Consider the following 17,151-nt stretch of genomic DNA (forward strand, 5'->3'; position numbering starts at 1 on the left):
CAGGCCTTTGTTTTTTTTTTTTAGTGTTGTAACGTTTACTTGGTGAATAAATAAATCAATTATTTGCCAAAAAATAAATAAATCCTGCTGATCAACCAAGCTTTATATGAGAACAACAAAATCTACAGCATGAACTTCCATTGCTGTTCTCTAAATTCTGACATAATAAGCCATAAGGTTTATCTTTATTTATTTTACTGGTGTAATAAGCATTTATCCTGGATTACTTTATTTTTAGCCTGAAATGCAACATGTTGTTTATCCTCTAATAAAATTTAAGGTCCTTATATTGTGGTGTACTTAGGCTCTTGGATGAAAGAAGGAGCTACAAAGGGCTAAAAAATTCAATCTATCATTCACCAGTCTAGATCTAACTACCACTATATATAATTTATCTTTAAGCCTTGGCGAGACATTCTCATCACACAGTCATCTTAAAATTAAGAATGGGATATTTGACCTTCAGCTTGGGTTTGGGCTGACACTTCTTCTTGGTTTTGCTATTAGTTTGTTCCAACTTGAACGTAGACGCCTCACTGTCATTCAATACCTTATAAGTGTGCTTATTTCCTCCACTAGTTCCAGAGATCACTGGAGAAGATTTATCATCATCCGTCATGTCATAAAGTGGAAGATTATCCACGATATATCTGCAGTAAGAAAGCCAGATTGAAATAAATATCCAAGAATTACAAGGAAATGAGTTGATGCTGTAGCATCCAAACTATATTATCATAAGCAATTTCCTCCGCTGAAACTCATAAAGAACTATCTGAAATTTTACAGAAATATCATTTTCGGCCTCTTTATCAATTGACAGACAAAAGAAGTGGGATTAAGAATAGGGGAGGAGCAGCTCTTCTCATACTTCGGCTTATGGAGAGACATAACACATCAAATAAAACATGCAAGATCTCTTACTAAGCCGTTGCCTATCACATTTATATATATCTTACTGAGGTTTTCATGGAATCACTAATATTTCTCTTTTACATAGAGAATCAAGATGTAGAAGTAATGGAAAGAGATGAGCTCCTGAAACAAATCAAGTTAACAGAACAATGATTACCTGTTATCCTCTTCTTCCCAGACATGGCTGCACTCCTGAGCCAACTGCCAAGATAAAAAAGGGAACAAAAGAATAAGAAATGGGATTGACAGACTCATATTGAATTTAGAAGCATCTATCATAAAACATTAATCTGTTTGTTGTCTAATTCTGGAAAGAAGGAATAAGTGAAATGACACTATAAAGGGCATTCTAGCTATAACAATTCACAAGAAACTTAAGTTACCTTAAATCCTTGAGATTTGGAACCCAAAAAAAGAGAACAGTTTGCAGCTCCACAAAGACAACGAACAGGTGCACCACCATACCACTCAAAGTTATAGTTATATGAAAGTTCCATTCCAACGGATATATCTCTCTTTGCAAATATTCCTACCCTTGTTTCCCCTAACACTATCCATTTCCTTGTTTCACAATTTGGTTGGCTGGAAAAGTCAGGAACACACAGTAGCAGTACTATCAATCAACATCAGTTAACGAACTTATTCACTTTTCATCATTTCAATAACTGAAGTTTCAGCACTTACCATGAATGATTAATGAATCTTGCTAGACTTCCCTTCTTGGTAGCATCAATGAAATAATTCGCGTTCACTGAAATAATGTATGCGTCCTTGACCTCTGCACAAATCATATAGTAGTGATCGATCTGTAGATGCATTGATAACCATATCTATTGTCGATAACTTACTATGAGCTTCATAAGCCAGACACCTTTTCTTTGCTGCTTCAGATGATAGCACTTCTCCACAGTATTCCATGATGAACTGTCCAGCCTAACAATGTAAAGAGAGAGGAAGAATTGGTTGATAGAAGCTAATTAGTAATTAGTTACTTCTCAAAGGCTTCCGATATATTCCAGAGAAAATAGTAATTACGAATAAGTCATAACTACAACTGCTTCAGCAGAATTACCTTTATATTCTCATCAGCTAAAAGACCCCAACCACGCCCTTCAGTCCTGAACAACTTAGTTTTTGCATATTCACATTTCTGGAATCTCTGTGGACAGCAAGCAAAACACTTAAAAACAATATACCAAATAATATCTAAATGACACATCGTCTCTTTCAAACATGGCATTGAGTAGAATCTCCCATTAGTTATTGACACAGACTCCTCCGTGAAGTAGATGAAAAGATAAATTTAAGTGAAGAAAGATTTTCAACAGGGAAAGAACTAAATTACAAGCAACAATTTTTTCATTATTTTCATTTACAACGGAATAACTGAAGGGGAACCTTGGAGAAACAGTAAAATTGTCTCCGTGTAGGTCACAGGTTCCAGCCATGGAAGCAGCCACCTCAACTAATTTTTTTATAACAGTGGTGTTTGGGCCAGCTTGCGCCCACCTCAACTAATTTCATGAAGTAGCGAGTAAACTCTGTCCGCCAAGGCTTGGAAATAGAAGAAATTACCTAGTATTTTTACCTCCGCTAGATTTTCACCTTGAGATCTAATGGTTCTCAATCCACTTCATCGCCACTAGGCCACACCCTCAATGTTCTATTAAGGATATTGCATATAACAATTTGAACAATTAACCCTATACGTATACGACAAATCTAGACGCATTATAACTATCACAATCAAGGTAAAGATCGTATGCTCCACTCTTACCACACAAATACTTGACTTTTTTTGCTAACATAGAGACTTGACTTGACAGATTTACTAGCGTGAAATAACTGAAAAGGTTAGTTAACATGAAATATTGACTTGACATATTAATAATGTGACGTTATACATTGTCCACGTTAGACGTGTAACATGATGTAGTGCTCATGTTAACTTTGTCAGAACAGTTTTGCAGTACGGAATTGGCCCAAGTGAGCAAGACTGATCCCATGAAAGGTGAAAGAAGAGAAGCAAACAATGGACACATAAAGAAATAGATGCAGGAAGCAGTTTGTCATAGGCTTCCAATCTGATGATTCATCTCAAGAGGGTGGAAAAGGAAAAAACAAACATGATGGGGATGCTAAGACAAAGGTTGATTTATAACAGACTTGTCAGAAAAGAAAAAAATATTTCGAGCAGAAGACTAGCTACTTCCATCCATTTAGAAGTTCCTTATGCTAGATTGATATGAAGATCGTGATGTCCTAGTGGCTAATAGGGAGGAAATTCTTAGAATAATAGTCAAAATTCTACTTGGGTATGAGGAAGAGTTCCATGACGCGCATTGGAAAAGATAGCATTAGGAGACTGATAAAGAAGAAAAATGCAGAAGTAAAAGCATAGAAATTTGACAAGACAAGAAACTGGATAAAGCTCCGTCACATGAAATATATGAGGAACATCATGTGGAAGAGTTTGCACCTATGCATACCGTGCATGGAGGAGATAATTTGACCTTTTGAGGATAACTTGGTTGAATAGTTGAAGGACATAAAAGATATGAACATGGTGAAAGTGTATAAATATAGAGAAACGTCATGAAATGTTCAACTAATTAACCAAATCATCTAATTTACCTGATTCCTGCAATTTTCACCATTCTGACAGTATCCTAGTGTACACTCAGTGCTGGTCAGTACATTTAAGCATCTTTCTCCACAAGCAGTTTCAGGATCATTGACACCATATTTGCATTCACAAACAACGACGTCCTCTTCTTTAAGTTTCTTATGTCTGTAAGACATTAGAACATTCCAATTAAAATTGACTAACTAAAGCCAGTATTAGTGATAATCGAAAACTATTAAACTCCAAATGGAGTTCAAACTCCAAACTATACTATGGAGTTCAAATTTCTTCTTTTACTCATTTTCTTGCCAGTGAAATTATATCTCATGACATTCTTGGCAGATCATGGAATAAGGTACACTAGTTAAACAAAGTTTAATCTCTTAAAAAAACAAACTAACTTTTTGGACCGTGAGTATAATCAATATGCTATCCAAGTGGTTCTAACAATTGTAAATGAAGACACAATAATTCAAAAGTCTAGACAACAAGTGTATAAAAATAGCTTAAGTATAAGGATTATCAAAAGAAAGAATGCAGTTAACTGGTGGTAATAACAATTGTAAATGATGGCATAATAATTCAGAAGTCTGAGCAGCAAGTGTATGAAAATAAGCTTAAGTTTAAGGATTATCAAAAGAAATAATGCAGTTAACTGGTAAGGAGACCATCATAAAAAAAAAAGCAAAGAAATGATTGGAGCTCACTTTCGCCCTAAAAACTCATTTTGAGTAATTTGAACAAATGGTGTTACTCCTTCCGGCAGTTGGACCTTCAAAAAAGAAAAAAGAATCAATTCACCTCATGACTTGATATAAATAGGCATATTGTAATGAAAAATCACTTATAATATAAGCAAAGGGGCTGCATTTCTTATACAATCTCCATAAACATTACTATACAGTGTTATCTTTAGAAATATACGACTAACAATAGGCAAATAATATATCATACAACTAATTGTTTAGATAGACCATGTCACTGATATGAGCATCCATGTTTTAATGGAAGGGAAAATAAAGTAACTCGATAATAAGGAATGCACACCATAACATCAACCATCCAAACACTAGGATATTCAATAAGAGAACTTTTCAATAGTAAAGTTTATTCACAAACACAATAGCACTAAAATGGGTATGGAACAGTAGTACACTTATGACTATAGCACTTTCCTACTGCAAGGAATCAATATTGTCCAAAACAAAGTGGAACATGACTTATATTTTTCATCTACATTTTTAATAAGCCAAAGTTTGTTGAGAGAACAAACCTGACTTTGTTGAGGAAGATCAACTATTAAGGTAACGCCCCGCAACTTCTAAGCAAAGATTTGAACCATCCTCCATATGTGTATAGGCCCGAACCCGATGATTTATAAGTTGTACATATATGTTAAGGTCCTTTACTAAGTGTAGTAAGTATATCGGATGTGTTGTAGGAGCGTAAGTTACCTCAAACACCAAACCAAGTTTAAAGCATTTTTATCGGCTCAGGTTTTACATTAGTTCATACAAGGGTAAATTTCAAACGACCACACCTCTCAGCATAGAATGAATGAGGTGGTCCATTACCTATCAAATTAAAGGTTTATGAGTCTTCTTTCCAACGCTACCAAATTTGCATCATTTCAAGTGTGGCATAAAATATTATGACCATTTTACCAGAGACTATACCATATCAGAGTTTTCAGAGTTAGTAACTACGAACCGCATTCACACATCGTAAATTGAAGTATGACCCGTACTTTCAACTTGTGAACCAAACTTTTGAAAGTCATTTATTTGTCTGATTTTCACGGACCCAATTACGGGTCATAAAACCATCACGGGACCGTAATTTGGGTCCGTAGAATAAATTTTGAGACTTAAAATTTTTTTCTGACAAACACGGATGGGATCTACGGCTTGTAGATCAAACCATAGACCATAGATGACCTCGTGGAAGGTTTTCGATAACTTTTTAATTAGGGTTTCTTTTATCTTTTCCCACTTTTTCTAAGCCTAAGCCACAATGTTTTATCTTCTATTAGGGGAACATATTCCATAAAGTACTCAGATTTATTTTATTTCTACCATCTCAACTCTCCAACTCAAAAAGAAATAGCAAGGAAGACAAAAACTAGGGTTTCAAGGCGTCCAAACAAGTTTTTCTTTCGAGCTTCATTCTCTCAGGTATATAAGGCTTCAACTAGAGTATCTCTTCAATTAGTGTTTAGAAGAGGAGATAAGAGCTGATTGAAGAAGAAAATGGAAAAGTGATTTCTATTGATAAATGAGACTGAATAAATACATCGCAACTTAACTAAGATGATGTAAAGTAATGCTAAAAAATCTGCTAAAACTAAGTGACTGTTTGCTGAAATTGAGGAACTAATACTTAACAGTAACTAAACAAACTAGGAAACAGAAAATAGCTAAAATATAGCAATTTATTCTGGTGTGCACTTCCTCTCATAGCTAAATTATTTTGATTTTCAAGAATTCTTCAAGATTGTTAGAAGTAAAATTAGGAATTTTTATGAACTAATGATCTTCGTTATTAATTTATGTTTTTATTATTTCACTTTGGTTTTGAAACCTTATGATATTGATTTAGCATGATTTTTATGGTCATTCAAACTCTTATGACTTTTAAGCATGAAAACAAACATGATATGAATTACAACCTAAATACATGTTATTTAAGATGTGACTTTTGAGATTAGCCTCATACATGATTCAAAATGATAAGTGGTTTTCATACCTATGAACATTATATGAATATAAGTTGTATTGTGAGGACTATTTAGTACCGAGAGGACGCGAGTTTAGAAAACCAAAATCCTATAACTATGCACCAACGTAGGATTATGTTTAACTGTTTTGTCGGTTGACTTTCTAGCCATGAGAGGCTAAGATTAGTGGATTCACATAGATATGATATGGTCCTATACTCAGGCAAGGTATATGGAAACCCTCCCAACTAGGTTAGTTGTTGAACATCATGAGCTCACATGGTATATGTCGGTTATAAAAAACTCCCTAATTATGCATTTTTATGATATGTTTTTAAGTCTTTATGGCTCATTTCAAGTATGTTATTTTGTGTATATGATTATGCAAGGCTACTGAAAAAAAACTCAATTATATGAATATGTGCTTTTGAAAAGATATTTTTATGATACTTATTCATAGATTCCAATTGTTTCTCTTCAATTCTTTCGCTATGTATATGATTTTGAGAACGTTATTTCACTATCCCCGTTATGCCATTTCTACTACTATGGTAGTACCTTTTACTTACTCAGTACATTCCACGTACTGGCGCATGATTTTCTTTGCACTGCATCCTTTTATGATGTAGATTTCGGTGCTCGTACTCAGACTCATCAATAGTAAGGTTGCAACATTTGCAATTAGCACTTGGTGAGCCCTCCTCATTTGGAGACTCCATTAGTTCAGGTGATTAGACCCTCCTTCATGTTGTCTTTGGTTTTGAGGTAGTTCGTGGTCATGTCCTAACAAACTTATGTTTTCCTAGTATAGGCTTATTTTTAACAGTAAAAATGTAGTTTCATGGATTTTTTAAACTCTATTATTTAGTAATGTATTTCAGCTTCTTCTTGGTTTCTTTATGTGATTCTTTGATATGTATGCCAAGGATTAGCTTGGGATCACTTGTGATTCCAGGTATCGTGTTTCGGCTGGGGTATAGACTCAGGTAGTTACAAACTACAACTTCCAACTAGTTTGTTACAATGGCAAGAACAAAGTAGAGTAATCTAGACATGTGTTGACTCAATATCACCTACAAAAAAGTGATGAACCCACTTTCCAAGATGCATATATTTTGTCCATAAATACAAATTCAACATAAGTACTCAACAAAAGACCATACTATCCTCAAGAATTGTTTCTAAATTTCTTAAATTTATGTCTTAAAAAATTCTTAGTCTAGTCAATGCCTCAAATCATTGCTAAGGGTATGAACTAGAGCACATTTGGAATGAACAATTACATCATACACAAACAATAAGGTTTAGATCTTATTATTTTGTAGATTATGTTATGTTTTGATGATTTAACAAACTTAGGGATCTAACAAGGGACCATATCCAGGAAAGGGTCTTTTAGTATTGGGACTGATGACAAGGAAAATGAATGAATAAACTCAACGTAAGGAATATTTGTGTGTCATCATCCAAAAAGGGGAAAATGTTGTATTCTAGGTGTTTTGATGATCCTCACAAATGCAGGGACTCGGTCCCTGGTAGAGTGCTCTCGTCCAGATTCAAAATGGTGTACAAGTATAAAGCTGTCTTGTTAGGTTAGTTGGTGAAAAGTGCAGCGTACTTCACCAATAGGAAGGGCGGATGAGGTTGTTTGTTTCAGTGGTCAAAACTCTTGTTGGGGATTGATTTATACAATAATAAACAAACAACATTATTTATTCAAAAAGAGAGAGAGCTAGCAAGTCTTTTCAAGAACTCACAAAGAACACACTGAAAGGGACCTGGTCCCAGATAGACTGCGTACAGGGAAAAGTCAAAAGACAGATGTCTAAAAGTTGTCATATCTAACATGGCTGGTGCACAACTCTTCAGAGTAGCAGACTCTCAGCCAGTGGTGTCGTCCCAAGGGGTTTGTGTCCATTTGATATAGTCTCTTCTCACAAGACACAAACAAAGATTTGAATTTCTGAAAATTCATAAGCTTACAAAGAGAAGGTCATCTTAGAGGAAGAACACTACTCATACTCAACAAATGAGCTGATAAAGTGCTGAAGAGTCTTTGTTGTACTTTGTGCTTTGTGTCTTATGTGCTTACGTTGTAAATCTACTCCTAAGTTATAAAGGATAGTAGATCATTTTCTTGTCTAAGTCTTTAGTTTAAGTCGTATTAACTAGAGTTAGTTAGTAGAACCATCTATGTTTTAGCCAAGCCTTTTTTACATCATTATTTTTATGTTCTCTTGGGTAGAGTTTCCTAGGAATGTCAACTAGAGTTAGTTGATGTTTAGGTGCATCAGAGTTGCTGCTTGTTTAGCTCTCATCGTTGAGATCGGAGTTGGTGGCTAAAGTTAGTCGTGTTGGGTTCTTAAAGTCTAGATCAACTAGAATTAGTTGGTTTAGTGGGCAATAAAGTTATTGCTTTGTTTTCCTTTGTAGTAGAGTTGCTACAGTAAGGGGAAGGGATTAAAGAGTTTTAATTTCTAGGTTGCAAGAGTTTGTAATCTGAAACTTTACTTCATTTAAATGAAATGGAGTTTGAGTTGAAATTTTACGAGTACAGGTCGTGGTTTTCACCGCCCTTGAGCAATGGGGTTTCCACATAAAATCATTGTGCCTGATTTACTTTGAACTATTTATTTTCCACACTTTATTCTATCTGGGGACTTGGTCCTGTGATCACTGGTGGACGCATGCATTCCAACAATTGGTATCAGAGCTTGGGCTCTCTATGTGGTTAACACCAAGAGAGAGATTCATGCGAAGAATGGCGACACCATTGAACTTGCAAAAAGGTCAGTCTCTTACAAGGCCACCTCTCTTTTATGGTCAGTTTTATAGATGATGGAATATTTGAATGAGTGACTATCTCATGGCTGTAGACATTGAGGTATGGAGTGTTATTTGTGAAGGTCCTTATGTGTCAACTATGGAAGTAAAAGATGGAGATGTCACAAGAGTCGTTCCCAAAACTCGATAGCAATATAATGACTCCGATAGAAGAAAAATTGAGAAAAATCACAAAGCAAGGAATTTATTGATGTGTGGCATTGGAGTAAATGAATATGATCTGATTTCATCTTGTAAATCAACGAAGGAAATCTGGGATCGGTTGAGAACAACATATAAGGGTACTGAGGAAACAAAGAAATCTAAGCTTGATCTCTTCACTACTCAGTTTGAAAGTTTCACTATAAAAGAAGGTGAATCTATTCATGAAATGTGTACTAGATTCTCCACCATTACAAATGAGCTTATGTTCCTTGAAGAACCTATCCCTGCATACAAGCAAGTCTCTAAGATACTGGAAATTCATCCCAGATCTTGGACAAATGAATTTGTGATTGGCGATGAGATAAGGGACTCTGAAGTGGTGATGCTGGATGCAGTATTTGAACATCTTCAAGTTCATGAGATGCACAAAAAGAAGGATGGTCTCAATCTCAAAGGCAAAGACAAAAGGTCAGATCTGATTAATGAGGCTGATCGGAAGAAAGATGCAAAAATGGACAAATCGCTTGCTCACAAGGTGTCACAAAGTCAAACCCCTGAAATAAATGAGAACATGGACTATTTCACTCGAAGATTTCAAAAAAACGTGAGAAAACGTGGAGGTATCATGAAGAAAGGAAATATTGACATGGCTACAAACTCAAATGACTTGTGTTACAAGTGTGGTAAACTAGGTCACTTCATTAGGGACTGGTCTATGCACAAGGTTTACCACAAGGAATATGTCAAGCCTAGAAAAGGCAAAGACAAAAGAAGGGATCAGGTCTGTGACAAGTCAAGCATAAGAGAAACTACATATCATGCGGTGAAGAAGGATCTGATTGCCTGGGAAAATGCCTCAAGTGATTAAGATGATTCTGAACACTCTGATGATGCTTTCATGGCAAAGTAAGATAATGAAGATGCTAATGAAGAGGTAACCTTATCATACTTCAATAAAAACTTGAATACATTTTTTACTAGTAAATTGAGAAAGCTAGTTGTTGTACTAATTGATTTGATCAGTGAGCTAACGATTGAGAATGATCTCGTGAACAATATCCTAGACATCTCTCAAGATGGAAAAATTGCTCTAGTTACCCAAATATCTGATATTGAAAACAAATGGTTGTTCTAGAAGCTGAAAATCTAGAACTGAAGGAAAAGATAAAAAGGGTGACTACTACAATTTCTAAAGGAAAGAACAAGGTCAGTAGCTTGCAGCTGGAGCTTGAAAATAAGCTGCACATTGTTGAAATGAAGAGGGAATTCTAGAAAGAAAATCTTGTGTTGGAGAGGGACCTGGTCCGTGTAAAAGAGGAACTGAACAAATCCCTCAAATGGACAACTTCTTCTAAAATGCTTACAAATTTAATCAGTCAGGGTAACAACAGTAGAAGAGGGCTGGGTTGTGAGAAGATAGATCCCCCATACAATCCTCACAACAAAAATGTTTATGTTGCTGATAATTTGCTATGTGTGCATTGTGGTCGAAATGGACATCTTAGGAAAGATTATCCTATTTGGAAAAGAAAAATGAAGGAAGTTCTTCAAACTATTCCAAACAGAGGAACAGACAGAAGAAGGGATATGGCCTTGCTTCTGGTCCTAGGTTGAAGAAAAGCAGTCTGCCCCACTGGACAAAAGATTTTCTTATCACTTCGTTATCTTTTTACTAGGAACTCTGTCTCAAATGGGTTCCCAAGGCTAACAAGTAATATGCTATACAAGTGGGAGGAGGTAACATCAGTCAGTGTTGTCTCATGAATAGTAGATTCTTAAAGCACTGGTAAAACTAAAATCTTCATCTCTATCAAGGCATTTCTAGGTGGAGGTATCTCTTTTGGCGTAGGCAGGATTGGAAAGTCTGTGGAACACCCCATTGAAGATGTGTACTATGCCAATGAGTTGAAGTACAATCTTCAAAGTGTTTCACAAATTTGTGATAAAGGAAATTGAGAACATGTATATTGTTGATCTGAATACTGCTCGTAGTGACAACCTCACTTGCCTTAGAGCTCAAAGTGAGAATGATGATGTATGACACAAGAGACGTGCTCATGTGTTCTCTACCGCACAAACTTGTGTCAAGACACATGGTCCGCTGTCTGCCCAAAATAAAATTTGCAGATGATTACGTTTGTGATACTTATGTTAAAGAGAAATAGATCAGACCATCCTTCAAGCGGAATAAACAAGATTTTAAACTTCCAAAGAACTTTCGGGTTAAAGTGGTGAATACTACATGTTCTGTGACCAAAAAGATGATATTGGGAAGTTTGATCCCAATAATGATGAAAGAGTATTTGTGGGATATTCTTCCTTTAGCAAGGCTTATCCGATGTATAAATATGTGTGCATTCAAAAAGATGTTCATGTGATTTTTGATGAGTATGGAAGAATTGAGAAGTAAGTTGCAAAACAAAGAAGATTCTGAGATAGAAGAGCTGCTTCAGATTCAGAGAGATGGTCTAAGCAATGAGCTTGCTGAAGAATATTCTCTTCATGAATCTAGCAATCCCAAAGAAGTTGATGCAGATGATAAACCTGATGAGGGACCTGATCCGGTAGACAATACTGAACAAAGATGATGCAGTTCAAACTGATAATGTGAATTCTGAAAGTGAGAATGAAGAAACTGATCAAGCTCAGTTTGAAAGAAGCAAAGTATGACACTGGGTTCCCCGATCAGCTGACAGGTTTTCCAAGTTCCTCTTCAACAATGGTTTCAAAAGAGGTAAAGTTGACAAAATCCTCTTTTTGAAATCACAAAGGGAAAAAATCGCTAATTATTTAAGTATTTATCGATGATATCATCTTTGAAGCAACCTTTGAGGTGTTGTGTGAAGAGTTTGTCGCACTCTTGAGTAGTGAGTTTTGAAGTGAGCATAATGGGAGAATTAGATTTCTTCTTAGAGCTACAGATCAAGCAAACCTCTAAAACTACCCTCGTTTGTCAAGAAATGTACATCAAGAAGCTGCTCAAAAGGCTTAACATACTTGAAGTCAACACAATGTTAAAAATGGGTAATGCCATTATGAAGTTTTGCAAAATGGAAGATCAAGTGGCTGACATCTTCACCAAAACCCTAAGCAAGTACCAATTTGTCAAAAACAGGTATACACTCATAGTGACTTAGCTAAATGGAAGAAGATAGCACAGTGTGATCAGGGGAATTAATGTCTGAACAAAGATATGGACCTGGTTCCAGCTCAGAGAAGCTACTGAAGAAGTTTCACATTATAGATGCAAAACAATTGATACTCCCATGGGGACCAACTCGAAGCTGGATGATGATGGATGTGGTCCAAATGTAAATGATATAAGTGTTAGGATTTATTCAAGATTCCAAGCTTGTCCAATGGAATCACATTTGAAAGCTGCTAAGAGAATCCTAAGACATTTGAAGAAGACATGAAATTGGTTCTATTTTGTTCATCATGAGACTTTTTGATTTGGAGGAATATAGCGATGTTGATTATGCTGGGTATCAAGTTGATAGAAAGAGTACCTTAGGAATGCCTTTATTTTCTAGGCTGGTCTCTCATTCATGGGGAACTAAAAGGCAAGATTCAGTTGCTCTTTCAACAACTAAGGCAAAGTATGTAGCAGGTGCAACTTGATGTACTCAACTCTTGTGGATAAAATAGAAGCTTAAAGCTCTTAGAAGACCAGGTCAAGATAATCAAACTGAAGTTTGGGGTGGTGAAACCTGATTGAATGGATCTTGCCTGAAGCAATCAAACCTCTCATGACTATGCAAAGGGAGCAGGTATCCTTGTTTTTCAGTTATGTATGTTTTAGCAAATTCAGTCTTATATCTTTTGTAGGTATGCACACATGGAAAAAATGCTGAAGAAAAAGGGAAGTCAGGACAAATCTAGGCAATTAGAGAGAGGGACCCGGTCCATTCTAGAAGGTTAGCACTCTTAACATTGCATTTTGAATTATGCATGAGAATTGTTGTGATCACCACATGTTTGTCATTCAGAAATCTGACCGTTGTCCCATCATTTGAATATGAAAATGACACTTCCTTTCACATAATACACCATTTCACTTCCTTTATACTTCATATTTCTTTTCATCTCCCCAGAAAATTCAAATCCCCTTCCAAAAATCAGAAATTTTCAAAACCCTCTTTTCTCTTCTCTAAAAAACACTTCAAATGTTTAAACCCTTTGTTCCTACTGGAGAATTTTCTGATGAAGAAATTTTTGAGTGTGAAGAGGAACCAGGTACATCAAGCAAAAATAAGAAGGTGGAAAAGATGATGTTCAAAAAGGAAAGGGTTGATATTCTAAGAACTCAAAGTATTCTGAATGGGAAAGTGTCTGTTCTTAAAAAAAATGAAATCGTTCCTAAGTTATTGATCTATTCATCTCAGAGGCCTTGAGTAAGTTTGAGTTTACCAATCTTTCTGTTTCACCCTAGGGAAATGTCACCGACACTTCCAAGACTAGATTAGAAAAATGATCTCTAAACTAAGAAAAAATGTTAAATAAAGAAGACAAGATAAGTTCATAGATCTAACTCTTCAATATGTATCTAGATATATCAAATGCAGAAACGAGTGTATTTTCAAAATAAAAAATAAAAAAGTAAAATCGTACCAAAATTGGCTTCCGAAACGCCCTCGTGCAGCGCATCTGATTTTGATTTTTCAATTGCTTTCCCGAACTTTTCTTCTCGATCTTCGCTTTTCCGTTATTCATTGTTATTCTTTTTTGCCGTATGCTTTAAAGTCTAGAAGGCATAGGGAGGCTAAGGTTACGAAGTAAGGTCAGCTGGTTAAGGAAAGCTTAGTTTATGGAATTGCTTAGCCGTTAATTAATTGAAAAATGAAAGTAGTAGTGAGGTGTTGGTATGGAGTTGCTTGTGCTGTGGATATAGAATTCAAATTTGGAAAATCCAAAATTCAAATTTGGAAAAGGTCTGTGATCATGTGAACTGAAAGATTCTATTTTGTTTCGAATGGGATTTGGGGAAAAGAGGAGGAAATGGATTAATTTTTGCAACTCTTCGGTGAGATTTTCTATGTTGGTGAATAGTGACCAATGCGGGATTTTTGGGAGTCCGAGGGGTTTAAGACAAGGGGATCACTTATCATCAATGTTGTTTATCTTATTTATGTGAGCATTAAGTAGGATGATGATAGAGCTATTTTATGAGGTTACTTAAAGGGTTTTAGTGTTGCGGTTCTTAGTGTCTCATTCGTTATTTACGGATGATACCTTGATTTTTTATGATGCAACTGAGGCCTAGTTGGATTATTAACAGTGTTATCAAAGGCGCGCTTAAGCCCTGAAGCGAGGCTCAAAACGTGTTGAGTGCTTTGCCTCGCTTTATGTGCGCTTCAGTGTCGTCATCAAGGTTCTAAGGCAAAAGTTTCCTTGCCAATGAGCCTCTTATGAAGAAGTGACACTAAATAATTGATATTTTACTTCATCATAATATTTTTTCAATTTCTTTGGTCATATATTTGTCATTCATGTTTATAATTATTAGTCTTGCACTAAACAAATATATTTGTTTTCTTTTCTCCCTTTGCGCCCTTTTTTACTAAAGCCCACACTTTATTTGCGCTTTGCGCTTAAAGTCCCTACAAACCTTAGAGCTTTTTGGCGCTTTTCGCCTTTGATAACACTGATTATTAAGCCAAGTCTTTACTTGGTTTCAGCCAGGATCAGACCTCAAAATCAATTTGAGGAAGTTGAGATTATTCTTTTCGATAAGTAGAACAACATTAGATCACTCACTCAAAAATTTTGAATTGTAGGGTTGGGGCCCTTCCGACTACCTATCTTGGAGTACCTTTAGGTGCTTCACACAAGAATCAAACTGTCACGATCCAAGACTACCCCCTAGTCATTTCACGATGCTTAGAGCCACAAGTGACCCCAAGCTAACCTTATGATCAGGCATGACACTAAGAATCAACATGTAATAACAATAGAAGATAACNTAGGTTTCTAGCCCGTAGAAGGATGCCACATCATCATCTTTAATATATATATATAAAAGAGAACCCTAGGCCCACCTACGTGGTGCCACCACAAACTAGGATTCCTTTTTAATTTATTTATTTCCAAAACTAACCTTCCCCTTTCATGAAAAATTGTGACTTTCATGAAAAGTTGGGACTTTTATGAAAAGTTGCGACATTAATGAAGAGTTGCGACTTTTATGAAAAGTTGTGATTTTTATGAAAAGTCGTGACTTTTATGAAAGATTGTGACCTTTCCTAAGGGTCGCAACTTTTCCAAATATCTGTAACCTTTCCGATAAGACACAATAAATATTTGTTCACACTACTCTTTGTTATCTATAAATAGAGGGATTTGCTCTCATTTTAAACAACGAAAATTCTGAACTTCTTCTTCTTCTTTTTCTTCTTCTTCTGCACAATTAAATATTCGTGTACTTTGCTCCTGTTGAGTAGCTCACTAACACCATTGCTTATGTTACAGATCCTAGTATGTATTTTTACAGTCATTAAATTATGCTTATGTTATTAGGGATAAATGATAAGAAGTTATAATTTTCATTTTCCTTTACATAATTAATGTTTGTTACTATGTAATCTTATATGTAAGATAATATAGTGTTTTAGTTTTAATGAACGATAGATTTTAAGTATTATTTTATAAATTTGCGCGGGTAATTTTACTAGTAGTCTAAAAATATCAATAGATGAATATTTGAGTTCACATAGCTGAATCTAAACTGACTGTCTGAAGAGTCTCTACTAATATGAGTTGCTAAGACAAGTCCCTAGCTAACTCTAATGTCTGAAAATTGAAAGTAAATGACTATGTCACGACCCGAGCCTACACCCTGGACGTGGCCGGCACTCGAAGACCATTGTTGGTCCCCAAGCGAACCCTCATCCTAGCTGACTACAAGCGGAAAACTAATTCAAGCATACAAAGCTTAAAAACTGATATAAAAGTTCATAAAACTTAAATACAAACTTTAAGTCCAAAGAAAACTCTGTATAATAAAATATATACAACTCGCCATAAAAAGGCAACTTTAATCTTTAAAACATTTAATAAAATAAATGATACAAACTTCTCAACTATACTGACTATCTATGAAGCCTCTAACTGATAAAGATGGAAGTCGGTACAAGACCCACGACATCCTAACAACTGATATAATTGAAAGGTAAATGAAATCCTCCGAAAGCAAGGAGGCTCACCATAGCTAACTCGAACTCTCGGATGTATCAACGAAGTTCTTGTTGATGATCCTGAATACATGTGTCTGCATCATGAGAAGATGTAGGCCAAATGGCTCAGTACGTGAAATGTACGAGCATGTTAGAGGAATTCTAAAACATAAACATAAGCTTGAAACTTGATAGAAATGAAACATACTTACCTCTTCTCAAACTCACTCAACTCAAGGAATACTCAAGGGTATCCAAAACTACTCAAACTTACTCAACTCAGAAGTACTCAAGGATAAGATACTCAACTCCGAGATTAGATACTCAACTCAAGGATATGATATTCGACTCAAAGATATGATATTCGACTCTGGATACTCAACTCTGGATACTCAACTTTGAATACTCAACTAAATATGGCTGAACTCATTTCAATATAAAGAAACAAACTTTTTAAAAACATGTTGTCAAATCTGTGTGTATGCAAGGATACAACATAACTCTGAAATGTATATAAAAATACAATAAACTGATGTATATAAAAATACAATAACTTCTGTGGGAGTTTCTCTAACCGACAACCATCACATAAGAGCTATAGTGATGATATAACGATCTACCTCACGCTGCAAGCGCATCCTATACCCTGCCAAAGGTATAGGACCTGAACTACTAATGGATCCACTAGTCTATGTGAAAAGGGTTCATCTAAAAAGTATGACCCTTTTCTACCCATG

General features: G+C 35.5%; 1 protein-coding gene and 1 long non-coding RNA gene across 2 annotated transcripts in view; both read right to left on the reverse strand.

The window, feature by feature from the left end:
* Positions 1-421: 421 nt before the first annotated feature.
* Positions 422-6,973, reverse strand: LOC125877613 (histone-lysine N-methyltransferase ASHH1-like). Its single transcript, XM_049558855.1, has 8 exons — positions 6,831-6,973; positions 3,547-3,703; positions 1,985-2,071; positions 1,761-1,845; positions 1,597-1,690; positions 1,296-1,494; positions 1,070-1,113; positions 422-650 (listed from the first exon to the last, which is right to left on the reverse strand). The coding sequence occupies exons 1-8, from the start codon at positions 6,971-6,973 to the stop codon at positions 422-424; spliced, it is 1,038 nt and encodes a 345-aa protein (XP_049414812.1).
* Positions 3,656-17,151, reverse strand: part of LOC125876511 (uncharacterized) — a 16,036-nt gene continuing 2,540 nt past the window's right edge. Inside the window, exons 2-3 of the long non-coding RNA XR_007447502.1 lie at positions 4,246-4,310; positions 3,656-3,703 (exon numbers count right to left, since the gene is read on the reverse strand). This is a non-coding gene — a long non-coding RNA (uncharacterized LOC125876511). The remainder of the gene's footprint in view (positions 3,704-4,245; positions 4,311-17,151) is intronic.

Source organism: Solanum stenotomum, chromosome 9 (assembly GCF_019186545.1).
Source record: "Solanum stenotomum isolate F172 chromosome 9, ASM1918654v1, whole genome shotgun sequence".
NCBI lineage: Eukaryota > Viridiplantae > Streptophyta > Magnoliopsida > Solanales > Solanaceae > Solanum > Solanum stenotomum.

What these genes read in the sequence shown, in the direction of transcription:
- LOC125877613 (XM_049558855.1), bottom strand. Translation starts at nt 6,973, where the DNA reads ATGGAGTCTCCAAATGAGGAGGGCTCACCAAGTGCTAATTGCAAATGT. An exon ending in GTGAAAATTGCAGGAATCAG is followed by an intron (nt 2,072 to 3,546) that starts GTAAATTAGATG and finishes TGCTGTCCACAG; the next exon opens with AGATTCCAGAAATGTGAATA. An exon ending in TCTGGCTTATGAAGCTCATA is followed by an intron (nt 1,691 to 1,760) that starts GTAAGTTATCGA and finishes TGATTTGTGCAG; the next exon opens with AGGTCAAGGACGCATACATT.